The sequence below is a fragment of the Phyllostomus hastatus genome, unplaced genomic scaffold (assembly GCF_019186645.2).
Source record: "Phyllostomus hastatus isolate PE091 unplaced genomic scaffold, TTU_PhHast_1.1 phas_scaffold_114, whole genome shotgun sequence".
Taxonomy (NCBI): domain Eukaryota; kingdom Metazoa; phylum Chordata; class Mammalia; order Chiroptera; family Phyllostomidae; genus Phyllostomus; species Phyllostomus hastatus.
In genome coordinates, this window is record NW_025334006.1 from 1571198 (window position 1) to 1587942 (window position 16745).

At 41.3% G+C, this 16745-nt stretch overlaps 1 protein-coding gene across 1 annotated transcript in view; it reads left to right on the plus strand.

The window, feature by feature from the left end:
* KDM7A (lysine demethylase 7A) overlaps positions 1 to 16745 on the plus strand; it is a 71334-nt gene that overhangs the window by 25450 nt on the left and 29139 nt on the right. The window contains exons 2-7 of the mRNA XM_045855562.1: positions 2883 to 2968; positions 8095 to 8212; positions 10491 to 10651; positions 12396 to 12537; positions 12872 to 13058; positions 14253 to 14415. Of these exons, the coding sequence (XP_045711518.1) occupies positions 2883 to 2968; positions 8095 to 8212; positions 10491 to 10651; positions 12396 to 12537; positions 12872 to 13058; positions 14253 to 14415 (857 nt within the window). The remainder of the gene's footprint in view (positions 1 to 2882; positions 2969 to 8094; positions 8213 to 10490; positions 10652 to 12395; positions 12538 to 12871; positions 13059 to 14252; positions 14416 to 16745) is intronic.

Here is a 16745-nt window from a genome sequence, read left to right on the forward strand (position 1 = left end):
GTTGATTTATTGATGGTGGCCGTTCTGACAGGTGTGCGGTGATATCTTGCTGTGGTTTTAATCTGCATCTCTCCGATGGCTAATGACGTTCAGCATCTGTTTGTCCTGTTTGGAGAAGTGTCTCTTCAGGTCCTTTGCCCATGTTTTAATTGGATTGTCTGTCTTCTTGGTGTTGAGTTGTATAAGTTCTTTATATATTTTGGAAATGAACCCCTTATCAGATGTTTCATTGGCAAATATATTCTCCCCTTCAATGGGTTCCCTTTCCATTTTGTTGATTGTTTCTTTTGCTGTGCAAAAGCTTTGTACTACTTTGGCTTACTGCCATTTGTTTATTTTTTCCTTTGTTTTCTTTGCCCGAGGAAGTATATTGGCAAAAATACTGCTATGAAAAATGTCTGAAATTTTACTGCCTATGTTTTCTTCTAGGATTTTTATGGCTTCATGACTTACATTTAAGTCTTTAATCCATTTTGAGTTTATTCTTACATGTGGTGTACGTTGGTGGTCTAGTTTCACTTTTTTTGCATCTGTCAGTCCAATTCTCTCAACATAGGTCATGTTTTTTAATCCTGTAGTTTGAAACTTGTATATTTCATAGATTTTTGCTTTGCCTGTTTGTTCTATCAGATACCAAGAGAGTTGTCAAATCTCCCAGTACAGGTGTTCCTATTACATTCTCCCGATGAATCGAAATTTTTACCATTATCAGTGAACACACTTATTTCATTATATGTTTTGCTTTGGATTCTATGTGGCTTAATATTAATATAGCTATACCTTCTTTTGATTACAGTTTTCATGGTATTGATTTGCCCATCCTTTTGCTTTTAATCTTTTTATGTCCTTGTTTTATGCATCTCTCTTATAACTGGTAAATTATATTAAGGCAACTGGATAATGTCTTTTAACTGGAGCTTTTAGTCCATTTGCATATAATGTAATTAAAGATATTTTAAAATTTCTACTCGCCCTAACTAGTGTAGCTCAGTGGGTTGAGTGTCACCCCACAGACCTAAATGTCGCCGGTTCGATTCTCCCTCAGAACATGTGCCTGGGTTGTGGGCCTGATCCCCAGTTCTGGGTGTGCAAGGGCAACTGATCGATGTTTGTCTTGCACATCGATGTTTCTCATGCCCTTTTGCTTTCTCTAAAAATAAATAAAACCTTTAAAAAAAATTCTACCTCCATTTTGTTTTGGAGGTAGAAATTTTTTTCTGTTTTTTCCTCTTCCCTTTATTTTGAATTAACCTTTTTTCCTTTTCTCTGCTACTAGTTTAGTAGTTACACTCTGTTTCTGTTCTGTTAGTGGGTTCCCAGGAAATTCTAATAGGCATCCTCAACTTCTTATTGAAATCTAATGTTAATCAACCTTCCCTCTCCTGCCAGCACAAGCATCTTAGGACCCTGTGACTCTGTTGTCCTCTTCTGACTCAGATGTTTCTGTCGTCCTGTGTTCTAGACCTTTACATATCGTCTCACAGGACATTATCTTGTTCATGTAGTTCGTGTTCATGTACATCTACTCACATATGTGTTACTTTTCTTAGCTTTTTCTTTTCCTTTTTTCTTGCATCCCAGACCTCTTTATGGTCATTTTTCTCCTGTAAGAAGTACATCTTTTGGTATTTCCTTCACTGTGGGTTAGCTGCAAGCGAACTCTGTTTTGGGTTGTCTATAAACACTTCCTCAATTCTATGTTAGTTTTGCTTTGTTTCTTTTTCAAGTACAAGTTCTGGTTGAGTTTTTGTTTTATAACTTTTTGCAAGTACGAACACTTATAAAATTTTACCCTAGTAAATTACTTGGGTTGTAGCAAAACAGCTAGGGTCTTTTTAAAGTAAATTACTCCTATTTTTAAGATGTCATTGATAGAGTTTTTTCAGTCCCTGGTTGGTTCACTCGAGCTTTATTTTTATTTAAGCTCTACTGCCATATACTCCATGGGATGGGATATTCCAAGTACAGTGCCTCAAACTAATTGAACTGATTAATGAGGGCTCCGAGACCTGAAGCGGAACTGTTAGGACTCAGTGATGTTATGCACACTCACTGCCCGCCTCTAGCTGATGACTTCACTATACTTTATAGTATAGTAAATACCTTTAGCCACACTTCAAAGTAAGTTTGTGTCTTAGTTGTTTTGGGCTGCCATAACAAAATACAAAAATACTATCAAGACTAGGACACCTAAACAACTGAAATTTCTTTTCTCACAGTTCCGGAGGCTGGATGCTCCAGACCAAGGTCCACCGGCGTCGGTTTCTGGGGAGGGCTCTCTTCCTGGCTTGTGGACAGCTCCCTTCTTGCCGTGTGCTCATGTGGGCTTTCCTCTTGGTGTGCTCGCAGAGAGCGAGAGAGCAAGAGCGTGCGAGCACGCTTTGGTGTCTCGTCTTACAGGGACACTAATCCTGTGGGATCAGGCCCCCCCTCCATGACCTCCTTTAACCTTAATTACTTCCTTAGAGGTCTTAATCTCCAAATAAACGCAGCCACACTGGTGGTTTGCAGCTTCAGCGTGTGTATTTTGGGGGGGACACAAACATTAGCTTTATGACAGGTGGCATTTACATACTGGTTGAGGTTCTCATGGCTTGTAGTTGCATCGCTCTTACGAGTGTGTCTCTGCTGTTTCTGACAGCGACTCACTCCCCGTGTATTTGGGTGTGTTCTCCCCCACAGCTGTTTCACAAGTGCGTAGGGAGGAGAATAAAATTTATCCTTGCGTGTGTTTCTGTGCCCTACAAAGTTTGTTGGTGAGGTTGGTGTGCATTTCTCAGGTAAATGCCAACCAATGTAACATAGTTAAGTAAAGATTTTAAATTTGTTTTCACACTGGCCCTGTTTTGTGTTTTTTTTTTTTGTTTTTTTTTTTACCTTAGCTGTGTTGGAGTAGAAGAACATCATGCTGTCGACATTGACCTGTATCACTGTCCCAACTGTGCCGTTCTGCATGGCTCCTCCTTGAGTAAGTACTAGATGATCCAAGGAGAACTGAAGTTCAGTACTCAATGTGCACATGGTAATACTTCAAATGATACTGCGATTAGTTGTATCATACCCACCCGGGGCTGTAGGAAAGATATTTCTGAAGATACTGAGAATGTCATATTATGGCATTGAAAATATTAATTTAAGGGAAAATACTATTATTCTTGATTCCCAGTGCAAAGCCCCCAAACTCAAGTACATATTTTCAAAGCTTTCAGTTTGAGAGGTGTGGCATGGTAAAATTTTTCTGAATCTGGAAACTGATTTTAACGGGTTTTATTTTTATACATTTTTAAAAAGATCTTTCAGTAATACTTTGTGATAGTGTACAGAGTAAGACTTATTCGAATGCATACACATGCATTGTATTTTTAGGAGAAAATTAGGGCACTGATACACCAAAATAAAACTTCTGTTTCCCAAATTCGGTCATCGTGTTGAGTGGGATCTGGGGTCCCACCCCAGCCGTCCTCCCTGCCGGCAGCCAGTCCCACCCAGAGGGAGGGTGAGGAGGGCCTGGCCCAGGGCTCCGTGCTCTCTCCCTCCTGGGCCGGGGCAGCCCAGGCGGGAGGTGCTCTCGTCTTTGGGAAGGAGCCGGCGGCACATACAAGATGACACTTACTTTTAGGTCCTTACAAAGGCTTCAGAAGAATAGCTTGAAATAATAATTATTGTACAACTGTGAGAGATGAGATTTTAAAAGCTTTGGAATATGTTACAACTACTTTTTTTCTTTAAAATTTAGACTGAAACTAGAGTTTTTGTGTCTACTAAACTAAAGGGAAAAACTTGAAATTTAATTGTTTTAGAAGAGAAAGGAACCTTTTCCTGAATATGCCTTAATAAACACTTGGGTCAGATATAGGTAACCCATACATAAAACCTCTTTATTTTGAATGTAGCATTTTTTGTGGTACTTTTTTAAAAATAGAAATCTTGTTCTGAGGTCATGGGCAAGTAATTTTTTAAGAGACTTAGTGGCAACTGACTGCTCATATGTTTTGTTAGAAATGTTAATTTACCAACTTTATAAGAGATTTAGAAATTTATATGAATGCATTAAAATATTTCCATGTAATGTACAGATTATCTGTTTTGCCGCTATAAAATTTGAGGTTAGCAGGTTAGTAGAATTGTTACATGTATAACTGGCTAATTTCTTGTCATAAATACTTTTAAAGGTTTTTTATTTTGTGTAGCACTGAAGTAGGTAGTATGTCACTTGATATAATTATTGACTGAGTATAATTCTTTTTTTTAAGATGTTTACTTATTTTTAGGGAGAGGGGAAGGAAGAGAGAGAGGGAGAGAAACATCAGTGTGTGGTTGCCTCTCACACGCCCCCTACTGGGGACCTGGCCTGCAATCCAGGCACGTGCCCTGACTGGGAATCAAACTGGTGACCCTTTGGTTCACAGGCTGGCACTCAGTCCACTGAGCTACACCAACCAGGGCTGGGTATAATTCTTGAAGGAAGTAAATAATACTGGATTGTTACCTGAAGAAGAAAAGCAGAACTAAAATTGATAATAGTTTTAGTTTAGAATTTGAGCATATAAACCCCGAATGAAAGAATTTAAACTTAATTTTCATGGACTATTAAGTGGGTTACTCTGAGGCAGAATAATGTATTTAAGACGCTGCTACAGGTGATATACTCTGTTTTTTCCTTATATGATTTAATTTTTTAAAAAGCTTGTCAGTGGTTACTAAATCGATTTCACAATCTGACGGGTCGTGGCCTGCACTCTGAATAACGACGCATCACAGAGAAGGCGGCACCACCTGGCCCTTCGCGTGCTTCTCGTCCTTGAGTGACAGACGATCAGGCATTGGCTGTCTGCTGGGTGGAAGTCCACCTTTGAGCACCCGCAGGGAAGAGGGCCAAGCTCCAGTAATCTCTTCCATCTTCATTTAAGGCTCTCCATCCCCACTCCTCACCCTCTACCCCAACTTGGGTAATCCCCTCGGTCCCTTTCCCTCTGCTAGTAAGCCTTTCTTGCTTGCCACACAGGGCTTTCTGTCCCTTTTGGAATTCCCCAGGACTCCTTACTGTTACAGATTCCATCTCAGTAGTGTAATACACACTTGATACAGTGCACATGGACTTGACACTCTTACGGAAATTAAGAACTCTATTTGAGAACAGGCATCCAAGAACAGTTTACCACTTGTGCTCTTCATGCATGTGCAAGATTCAGATTCAAAATTTGCTCTCCTTTCTCTGTGAACACTATTGAAATGTTTCTTCATTGGCTTCCTTCCTCTAAGAAATTAAGCTAGCTCTTGTAGTGGCTGACTATTTTTGTGTCAAACACGTTGGCCCAAAAGGACGGTGGTAGCCCTCTGTTAGTTAGCATCCTGCAAGTCAGAATGCTTAAAAGGAAACCTTAATAATCGGCAGCTTATTGAGTGCCAGGCACTGTGCTAAGTAAGTACTTGACCTGTGTTTTCTCCTTTGATATTTATAGCAGCATGATATGAGAAAAATGGTCTAAGAACTCTTTCATGTAGCTATGTGGCAGAGCTAGAGTTCAAACCTGTAGCTGTTCAGTCCCACTCTGCTCTGATTCTAATCTGTTCAGCAGAAATGAATGTCATGGCATAATTATTTATCAAACGAGCAGCCTTTCCTTTTCTTTCCATTAATGATGCTCACTGTTGACCCAGGGCTTTGCAATAGGCTGTTTATGTAAGGGAGGGAGGAACCAAAAAAGCCCTGGAATTATCTTCCAGGGCAGGTGGAGGGTGGGCCCCTTATAGTACAGGCTTCGCCTGCTAGGAGAGTGTTCTAGGAATCCACCTGTATCAGTGTGCTGGCTGGTGGTGTTGTGAGAGGCTGCATTTGGCTTCAGTGAATTTTTTTTTTGAAGATTCTTGGGCTTGCCCATTTCAAGATGGGTAATTTTTGAGTACATCTGCCCCCACTACACTGAGTGTTCAGCAGTTTTTGATAAAAAATAGCATGACCCCCGTCCACCACCCTCCCTGTTCACCAGATCTCGTCCCCCGAGACTTTCTTTTGTTTCCCCAGATGAAAAAAAATTCCTCAAAGGGAAGCCTTTTGCCCATGTAGAAGTGGTGGTGAAACAAAAAAATGGCAGAAGCACAAAAAAGCATCGAAATTGATGAATTCAAAAAATGTTTTGAGGGGTGGAAAAGTCCCAGTAGGTGTATTGCATCACATGGAGAGTGCTTTGAAGTTGAAGGTTAAACGTGCAAGAATGAATACACGACGTTTTAGTAAATAAATTCTGGATTTTTGGGGGCCCACCTTGTACACTGGTAGGAATGTGAGTTGCCTACCACTTTTCTGAAGGCAGCTTTGCGATATGTAGCAAGTGTCTTTAAAATTTAGTCTTTCTTCTGGCATTTCTAGGAATTCATCCCAAGGAGCTAATGGTGGAAGCAGATTTATGTATATGAATGTTAATCTCAACTTTGAAGAAAGATTCGGGATGAACTAAATGCTTAAGAATAAAAAAATGATTATAATATGATGCATCTACATCTATATCTTAAAATAATTGTAAGCTGCCTTAAGTGGCTTTTGAATATTTAATGAGGAGAAAATGCTCATAATAAGAAGGATAAGCAGAATAAACATTATGATCCCAGCTGAAAATAAAATGGGGGTATGTGTCTATATATGTATGTGTGAGGAGAAAAGGCTGGAATTAAATACTCTTGAATTTTAGTAGTGATTTTAAATGAGGGAAAACACACACACTCAAAGGCTGCCTTGATGGGATTTTCTACTAAAGTTGCTTTCTGATTCTCGGTTTTTCAAAAATGGAACTTGCTGTCGGCCACATTGAGGGTCTGACTGCTATAAACTACTTGGGAATCTTGTTTTAGACTCTTGGATATAAATTAAGTCTGATTTCCACCCCTGTTCATAACTTACTGTGACTTCTCCTTATCCGTGTTAGGGATCAGCATTATTATATTATTATCATCTTTGTAAGGTGAAGGTTTGAAGACTCATGGGGTGTGTCCTCCACCCAACATTTTGTTAGGAGAATCTTCAAACGTACAGGAGAAGTTGAGAGAGACTGCTGTTGACATTTGATGTTATCTGCTTTACCACATGTCTGTCCATGTAACTGTCTCACTATCTGTTCATCTGATGTTTTGATGCATTCTAAGTAAGTTGCAGGCATCAGTACATTACCCAGAATTGTGGAGGTTCTAGGCTTAACGGTGCTTTTCAAACTTTAAAAATATATATGTATTAATAAAACTGAAACCTTACTTTGGTGCTACACAGAAGACATGTGGGTGGTGCCAGCCTGGTGGGAAGAGGAATGCGGTCCGGAGCTCCTCCCTCCGCCTCTTCCCCATCGTCCCCGTTATTAAGGGTCCCTCAGCCCAGCTGGAAAACCAGCGCTCATCCCCTTCACCTGCACACTGAGGAAACTGGCGCCAGGTGGGTTACGTGACCTACCTGCCCAAGGTGGCAGAGAGCGTGGCGGCCGGACCAGGGGTCGGTCACGTCTCCTGCTTGATCGCTGTGACCATTCGAGATCGCAGCCTCCTGGGGCTGTGCGGTAGGAGTCACGACGAAGCCGTTGGTTCTGTGGGGCCGCTCGTCTTTCTTTAACTGTGAGGCAGTCACCCGCTCTTCTTTCTGTCACTGTCACCGTGCTTGTTAGGGGAATGAATTTCACACAAAGAGAAAGGACCCGTGCTGTTGAAAATAGATTTCCGATGTGGGAGCAAGGCCCTATTCCGAGAGAATGATTTGGACGATCCATAAAAGTTATGACCTCACATCCTAGTGAAAATCATAATTTTAAATAATTGTTAGATTTTATAGGATGTGTAAATGTGGATCTTATAAAAGGCTCTGTCTGCTAATTTGAGTTCCTCAATTTAATTTTAAAATTACTGTCAAATAAAAGAGTAGATTAAAAAAAAATCCCCAGTTAATTGCCTATAGTAGCTGTGTTCTATAAAGTTTACTTCTTCAGCCTAGAAATGCATTTAAAATGTGAGTGTTTTTATTGTGCTTAATAATTGTTATGTCTGATTATGCAACAATTAGAAAGTACATAGCATCAGTAGGTACCAAAATGTTTCTTTCCCCCCCTGGAAACGCAGTGAAGAAGAGGAGGAACTGGCACAGGCACGACTACACGGAAGTCGATGACGGTTCCAAGCCGGTGCAGGCTGGGACCAGAACCTTCGTGAAGGAATTGCGTTCTCGAGTCTTCCCAAGGTATGCGGGCCTGTTCTGGCCAAAGAAAATTCAAGAACGTCAGCTGATAAACTGACATTATCTAAATAAAGCAGCGTTTTTAAATGTCAGGGTACAAGCCATGATTCTTCTCAGTCAAGTTTTTACTTCTTAAAACAGAACGAAATAGAAAATGCCGGTGCATCGCACGTCAGAGGACTAACAGCGTAGAACGCTCAGGGACTTCGTTACATGTACGTGTGCTGGGCCACTGGGTCAGATCCATTCTTACCTGTGGGTCCCAGTCCACGCAAGCTTGAAATGCAGACTTTCAGGCAGTTGTCCCAAGTGCTGGGTTCCTCAGCACAGCAGCTCTTCCCCCTCACCTATTCCCGTTTTCAGACTCTCGTGTTTTTCTTCCTTTCCACGTCTGCCTCTGCTCCAGGCCCACCAGAAGTGCCCATACCCATTGCTCAGCCTCCCTGGGGCAGCAGGACTGGGCTTTCTGATTCTGTAAAGGTAATGCAGAGTGTTTGAGTCACCTGTGGCTCCAAGAGAGTCAAAAGCATTATACAGCGGGGGTGTCAAAGTCGTTTTCACCGGGGGCCACATCAGCCTCTCGGTTGTTTTCAAAGGGCCAAATGTAATTTCAGCTCCTTAACAGTTAAGGAGTGGTTACATTTATACAGTCCTAAAATTATTTCGGCCCTTTGAAGGCAACTGCCAGGCTGATGTGGCCCCTGGTGAAAATGAGTTTGACACCCTGTTTCACAGCATTTAATCATGCTAGAGATAATTTTCTACTCAATGCCGGATGTCTGTTTAAAGTGATGATGCTTAATAAGCTTTCACACAAAATCATATCCTGGCTTGTTAAAGAAAGGAAGCGCACTTTACATTTAAATCACACACATGCAACCTATTATGGAACTATTTCAGATCCTATAAATCTTTGCTATTTCTTAACAGTCTCTAGGATTCCTATCTCCCTCCTCCATCCTTAAACAGAAACATGCAGTGCAAGTAGCTACTGTTGGCTCCCTCAGGTCTACGGAGAGAAAGAAAACATTGTGAATAGTGGTTTCCATGTGATTTTCACGATATTAAAGGCCCTATTCCCAAGTAGTTTCCTTTATCAGTTTCAAAGTCATTGGAGAAATGCGTTTGTTTTCCTTGCTTTGCTTGGAGCCCAGGGCCAGAGCTGGCAGCGTGGGGCTGTGTGCCGGCCTCAGAGAGGCTTGCGCGTCCCCTACAATTGTATAAACAACTTGGTGTCGATGTGGGAATGTGCTTTTTTTGTTTGTTAGGGAAAGAAGCTGTAGCTTTCATTTTTTTCACATAGGTTTGTGACCCGAAGGGCAGTGTTAAAACTCCTGGCCTGGGATTCCTGGGGTTCTCTGCCGCACTAGACACAGTGAGAGCAGGTTATAGAGAGGGTCACAAGTGTCCAAACGGTAATTACCGTTAGGTAAAGGTCTTTGGTTTTATTTGTTTAACTCCATAACCTTCACATCATTTATTAACTAAAGTACACATACTTGATGTGATGGACACAGAAGTGTACAAAATAAAGCCAACAGGCCATCTTCCTTGTCCTCTGTTTTAAGACTTAGTGTCTTTTGAGACCCTTTTCTACATAAATAACAACATTTAAAACACTTATATGTTAGAGGTGTATGGATAGACATATGCATCTAAGTTTTAAAGGATAAAAAGGGTAATGTTATGCATATGTCATGCAACTTGGTTTTTCACTCTGTTACACTCGGGGGTGCCCATCCACGTGTGTGCAGACATTTGTGTCCCTCCCCAGCGGCCGAGTGGCCTGCAGCGGTGTGTGCGCGCACATTCACGTAGCCGCCCCTCTGGGCTGCGTGCTTAGTTTGTCTCCCGTTTTGTTCCTCCTGGAAGTGTTGAGTGGCTTCTGGTCTTGTTAATTTTCTTAAATCCAACTACTCATTGCACCTAACTGTAAGCATCCTATTATTCTATTGTCTCTTCTAGTGTAGTTTATGTGAACATTTATATATTGAAATACATATTTTACTAGAAACTGATTTGTTTCTTCCTCTTGTTATTGTTAAGGCATTTTATATAATATATGTAATATATAATCAGTGATATGTATTGGAGTAATTATGAAATTTACATTAAAAGGGGCTTTATTAAAAAAACATTGGTTCTAAAAAGGAGAATTAGTTATGACAGGTTGAGAACCACCATTATTAGATAATAATATAGTGTATGGATTAACCCATTACCAGAGACTTCTTTCACTGAACTTAGCAGAGCTGACGTCTTCCTCCTCCGTTTTCCTTAGTGCCGATGAAATTGTCGTGAAGATGCATGGCAGCCAGCTGACGCAGAGGTATCTGGAGAAGCACGGATTCGAAGTCCCGATTATGGTCCCCAAGTTAGACGACCTAGGACTCAGGCTCCCTGCACCCACTTTCTCTGTTCTCGATGTGGAACGTCATGTAGGTACGAACTTTGGAAAGCATGATAAAAGTTGCCCTAACAATATTAAAAGTGGAAAGAGGTTAATTTCGTTCAGTTTCCTGGGTCAGGAAAGGTGAAGTTGAATATTGCCTGTGTTGAAAAAGCTTTTTTTTTTTCTCAGCAGACCTGCAATTGTGGGGGAAAAAAAAAACAAAAAACCAGAATGAAACATTTTGCCTATTCTTATATCTTCAGACTCACCCTGCTGCTTTTTTTTTTTTGGTCGTCCTATTTTCTGGTGCTTGCTTAGGAAAAGCTGTCACTGAGGGGTAGTTGCAGACACTGGGGAAAGGCAGTGGGGAACTGGGTTGGGCCCAGCCCCGTGGAGGTTCAGGTGCAAGATTTCTGCACCCTGCTTTAGTGACCTGCTGCCGAGAGAATGGCCATGCAAAAGGAGAGATATTTTTAAACCTCTTTTTGTATTTATGGCTTGCTGATACTGCCGTTTAGTGCTATCTGGACCGAATTTGTTATTTTAAGGCCTAGAAAGGAAGGCATAAGCAACAAGGGGGGTGTTGTTCCTCTATTGCAATACTGTTGACATTTTTAGTTATTTTATTTATTCTCTTTGTGGTATTTATAGAAAAAGCTGAGCACATGTAGGTGTCACTCCTTGTCAGCAGTAGATAGAGCTTATTTGAGGATTAGGTCTCAGATCTACCTTGACTCAAACTGTGCGTCGGTTACAGCACGTTGTCCCGGAGCGTGAACTCGGAGAGCTTGTCCTGTGTTGAGCCTTTGCTCCGACAGTTCTCACTGACAACCGTTTCACAGGAAATTCGGATAATTTTGAGTATTTGATAAATTAGGGGACGAGGCTGAGTTTTAACCTAAAATAGTTTGCCTAGATAGTGCTGTAAAATGACTAGAGTGTAATGTAAGTACAGGGGAAAAAATCTTCAAACTATTCGCATTTAACTTTTTAGTAGTGCGAAGCCCTGCAGTTAACAGAATTGCCTTGCCTCCTAAGTATGGAATAAATTCTACTAGATCATCTTTTTTAGCTTACATAAAATGACATTAAAATGAGAAAGTCATTTATTTGTTTTCTCCTTCAGACTGATGATTTCTATATTTTGAATTCTGTCTTGTCCTGCAGGACATTGTGAAGCTGATTATGCTTCTCCCTGGGGTGACAGTGTAGCGGTGTGTAAGCAGCACCTCTTGGTTTTACAGGACACTTGTAACTGAATCCCAACAGACACTAATGTGAACTGATTTTTGCTTCCTATCCACCAATTTTTTTCTTGAAGCAGAACATTAGAAGAGAATACACTAGCAGACAAACAAATTGTTTGTCCTAGTTCCCTTGTTCCCCAGTGACTGATGGGTTTTTCAGAAGGACCGATTTAGAATCATTGTGTTACAGAAGCGAAAGGGGAGAAGGCAGCCCCTCATTTTATGCATGAGGAAACGGAAGCCCAGACCCTGTGGCAGTTTCCACATACCAGTGTAATGCTTTTTTTGTCATTATGAGCCGCACACAAGAAATCATTGATATGTAAAAAGCTTGTAAATGCGTAAGTTTTTACAATCATTGTTAATTATGCAGCTCTGTCTCAATTGCTTTGTTTCCTTCAAAAACCATCCCCCTTTTCAAAAGTTCCATTTGGTCTTAAAAATTAAAGGCACAGGAAAAACTTCATCTAGGCTATGTGTTTTTGTTTAGGGCATCTATTGCTGTAACGTTTAAGCCCAATAATGAGACTGTGATTTTTCTCTGCAGGTGGTGACAAAGTGATAGATGTCATTGATGTGGCAAGGCAGGCAGACAGCAAAATGACCCTTCACAATTACGTTAAATACTTCATGAATCCCAACAGACCAAAAGTGTTAAACGTGATCAGCCTTGAATTTTCAGATACAAAGTGAGTAGCTCTGGACATTTTGGGTTAGTCTTCTGAGTGTTAGCTAAACGTAGTTAAATGATAAATTTACTTCAGTAAGAAACATAATTGCGACTTCTTAAGTGGCCCAGTGGTAGCAGTGTTGTAAATTTTGTTTTGGCATGCTCAGAGAGTATTTAGGAATACTGTGAGTTTTCAACTTCAAGTATCATTGTTAACCTTGAGTTCCGTTTAATTTCTTGGTCTGGGTTGGGATGGAAAATGCAGTTTTAAGAAATTTTAATTAAAAAAAAGAAGTTTTAATTTGTGTCACGTGTGTGTGCATGTGTGTGTGTGTGTTTGTTTTTTTTTAAAGGATGTCTGAATTGGTGGAGGTCCCCGACATAGCCAGAAAACTTTCCTGGGTGGAAAATTATTGGCCAGATGACTCAGTCTTTCCCAAGCCGTTTGTTCAGAAGTACTGCTTAATGGGAGTGCAAGACAGCTACACAGATTTCCACATTGACTTTGGTGGAACTTCGGTTTGGTACCATGTCCTCTGGGTAAGATGGGGTATTTCTTTCTTCCCCTATTGACAAAAACACATAGTTCTACATTTGCAGGGATGCATTCATGCAAATGACATTTACAAAGAGGGAAGCTTTTGTACTTTTTTAAGTAGGACCTACCATGTTACTGGTAAGCATTATGATGTTTTAATCCCAAGTAACAGAGGAGTTATTAGTTCTTAATCTGTGTTTAGATCCCCCCCCTTTCTTTGCCATGATTTTATAAGCTGGTCTCTTGTAGCCTTTTGTCTCTCCCCGCTGTTCAGTTTTCACTTAATCCCTGGATCAGTACCTGAGAAGGAGCGAAATCACAGTGATAATCATTGCTCCTGACCTTAAGATTAGGCTGGGACAGCTAGTTGGGTAGCTTATCAGTCAGGAAGGTAAAAATACCGATTCTTCTTGGCAGCTTATATTCACCTTGCTTCGTCTAGAACTGTGCCATTCAAACAGTAGCCACTAGCCACGTGTGGCTAAATTTTAAATAATTAAAATTAAATATAATTTAAAATTCAGTTCCTCATTTGCACTAACCACATTTCAAGTGCTCAGTACCCACATGTGGCTTCGGACTGCTGTGCTGGACAGCACAGATAGGAAACACTTCCGTCGTCATAGGGTGTCCGTCGGACACTGCTGATCTAGAACCACATCCTCGTCTGTGTTAAATGCCTGTTCGTCGGCAGTGCTCTGTACTGTGTATGGCACTGCGTCTTTGACCTCCTGTTTCTTTTCTCCACGAGAGAGAGCCAAGGGTTGGTTTATTAAAGGAAGCTGATTTGCAGGTCTTTAAAAGGAGTCATTATAGTATGGCTCTTAGGAGAAAGGGCAACCTTTGCAGAGATGACTCTGTAACCTGGGGCCTGTTAACATGCGTTTACTCCAGACCTTGAAAATGAGATCAGTAGCTGTTTGTGATTTTGCCCCCTCTCTCTTGTAACTGTTTCTCCGATGCCACTTGATTGGTGCCTTATTGTATTTGGGAAGGGAGGGAGCCTTAGCTCCTGTGAAGAAAGATGCTTGTTAAGGGCAATAGTTATTGATCAGGTACGTGAAATATGTCTTTTTGAGCCTAAAAAAATGTGATAATCATCTTATTTAGGTCATTTTATTGGGAAAATGCATCAATGTAGGCCATCCTAAGAATGGCTTTTTCTTTTCACAAACAGTGTGATTATTTTCTTTCAGGGTGAGAAGATTTTTTATTTGATAAAGCCGACAGATGAAAACTTGGCACTCTATGAATCGTGGAGTTCATCTGTGACCCAGAGCGAGGTGTTCTTCGGAGATAAGGTGGACAAGTGCTACAAATGTGTGGTAAAGCAGGGACACACCTTATTCGTCCCCACAGGTAAGGCTTGCTCACTCCCCCGCTCTCCGTTGCTGAGCCTCAGTCACACGGGGTCAGCTTCTCATTAGAAACTGCAGCTTGCACGTGTTTGGGAGGCAGCTCTGCGCAGCCTGAGATCGTGGGCTTTTCACTCCTTTGTCCTTCAGAGGCTTTCCTTCCAGTCCAGACGTGTTTTCTTTTGCTGTTTTATGTCCTGTGCCTTCATGTTGATTTTTGTTCAGATAAAGTTTCACATACTATAATATTCACCCTTTTAAGGTGCACAGGTTTTTAGTAGATGAACAAGCTGGTGCAACCTCACCACCATCTGATTCTGGTTTCATCGCCTTAAAAAGAAGCCCCATGTCAGTTGGCAGTCAGGTCTCCATCCCTGTCTTCAAGCCCCCAGCAGCCACTAATGTGCCTCCAGTCTCTGTGGCTTCGCCCACTCTGGACATTGTGTGTGACATTGTGTGTGTGTATGTGCACGCGCGTGCGTGCGTGCATGTGTGCCTTTTTAATCCAGCCTTCAACCACAGTTAACATTGTGTTTCCTAGGCTCATCCTTACTGTAATGCGTATCTGTACTCATTACTTTCTATGGCCAATTAACCTTTCACTGTACAGACACACGACGTTTCCCTTACCCATTCATTAGTTGACGGGCATTTGGGTTGCTTCCACCTTTTGACTACTCTTTGAACATGTGTGTAAAAGTTCTCCTGTGGAAGTATTCCATTTTCCTCGGTTATGTACCTGGTATGGAGTTGTTGAACCGTGTGGTTGAATTGACATTTAGCTTTGAGGACCTGCCGAACTGTTCTCCAAACAGCTGCGGCATCTTACATCCCTCCAGCAGTGTGCGGTGCGTTCTGTTTCTCCACATCCTCACCGACACGGTCATCATCTTTTTTTTATTTTTGCCATTTAGTAGTGTCTCACTGTGGTGCTGCTTTGCACTTCCTTAGTGATTAATGATGCTAAGCATTTTTCTTATGCTTATTGGCCATTTTAATACCTCTTTGGAGAGATGTCTGTTGAAATCCTTCGCCCATTTTTAAGTTGGGTTATTTGTCTTTTAATTGTTGAGTTGCAACCACTCTCTATATACTCTGTGTACTAGACCCTTATCAGACACATTTATAATTTGCAAATATTTTCTTCCACCCTGTGGGTTATGTTTTTACTTTCTTGATAATACCCTTTGCACAAAATTTAAAAATTTTGATGGAGTTCCCTTCAACTTTTACTTGCCATGAAAGGCCAAGCCAGCAGCAAGAATCTGGGCTGTTGTCCTGTGACAGAGGGGAGTGTGTTTGAGGGGCCTGAGGAAGCATAGGTGTCAGGGGTGTCACTCTGAGACGTGATGGGACACAGGACCCTCCAGGCCCCGGGTGCGAGGACCGTTAGTCTGGTGTGGGCAACCCTAAAGGCTGCAGAGTTGGCAAGGGTTCGTTCCCACAGGCCCTGCTCTCTTGCTGTGCCTCCGGTGCATATAATGATAAATAAATATGCTTTTAAGAGATGCCTGGAACCACCAGAATTTATGAATGTAGATAAGTATCAGTGTTTTCATTGTGAATGGACTCAGCTCCATCCTTAAATCTTCTTCCCAGTGTTCCCTTTTATAACAAATGATTAGTTATGCCCTCTTAAGAGCCTTGAATTCATGTTTACTGATGTTATAACCTCCTACACCAATAATTACAAAAAATGTATAATGACCTAACTAGCATATAAAGAAGAGATTAAAAAGTAATTTATAATAAAACACTATTTCAAAATGTGTCTGCTCAGGCACAGCAGCCTTAGATGACAAAGCGAAATAGAGGCATAAGGCAGAAAACGAACACAGGTATTCGATTGGCAACTCAAATTCTGTAGCGTTGGTGTCGATTAGTAGTTCTCAAACTTCCTCGAGCATCACAGTCTCCTGGAGGGTGTAATAAAACACCGATTGCTGGTTCTCATGCCCAGCAGTTACGATTCAGTGGGTCTGGGATGAGGCCTGAGAATTTGCATTCTAACAAGTTCCTGACCATTTACATTCTAACAAGTTCCTTACTGATGCTGCTGGTGCTGCTGCTGCTGCTGCTGGTCTGGAGACTCGGAGAACCACCACTATAGGCATTGCAGTGTTTCCCCAAGCTAGTTGGCCACTGATAAAGTTCCACACAAATTGAAGTGCAGTTTCCTTCAATTGGCAGAGTAGTTGTATTCCCGGAAAATTATGCCCAAACCATGCAAAAATTACTTTGCTTGCATGTATAATGAAGTTATAGTTTCTAGGCTCAGACAGTTCTTGGCAGGTTTTATACTAAATGAATGCCCTGCAGAAATTCGTAAATCCT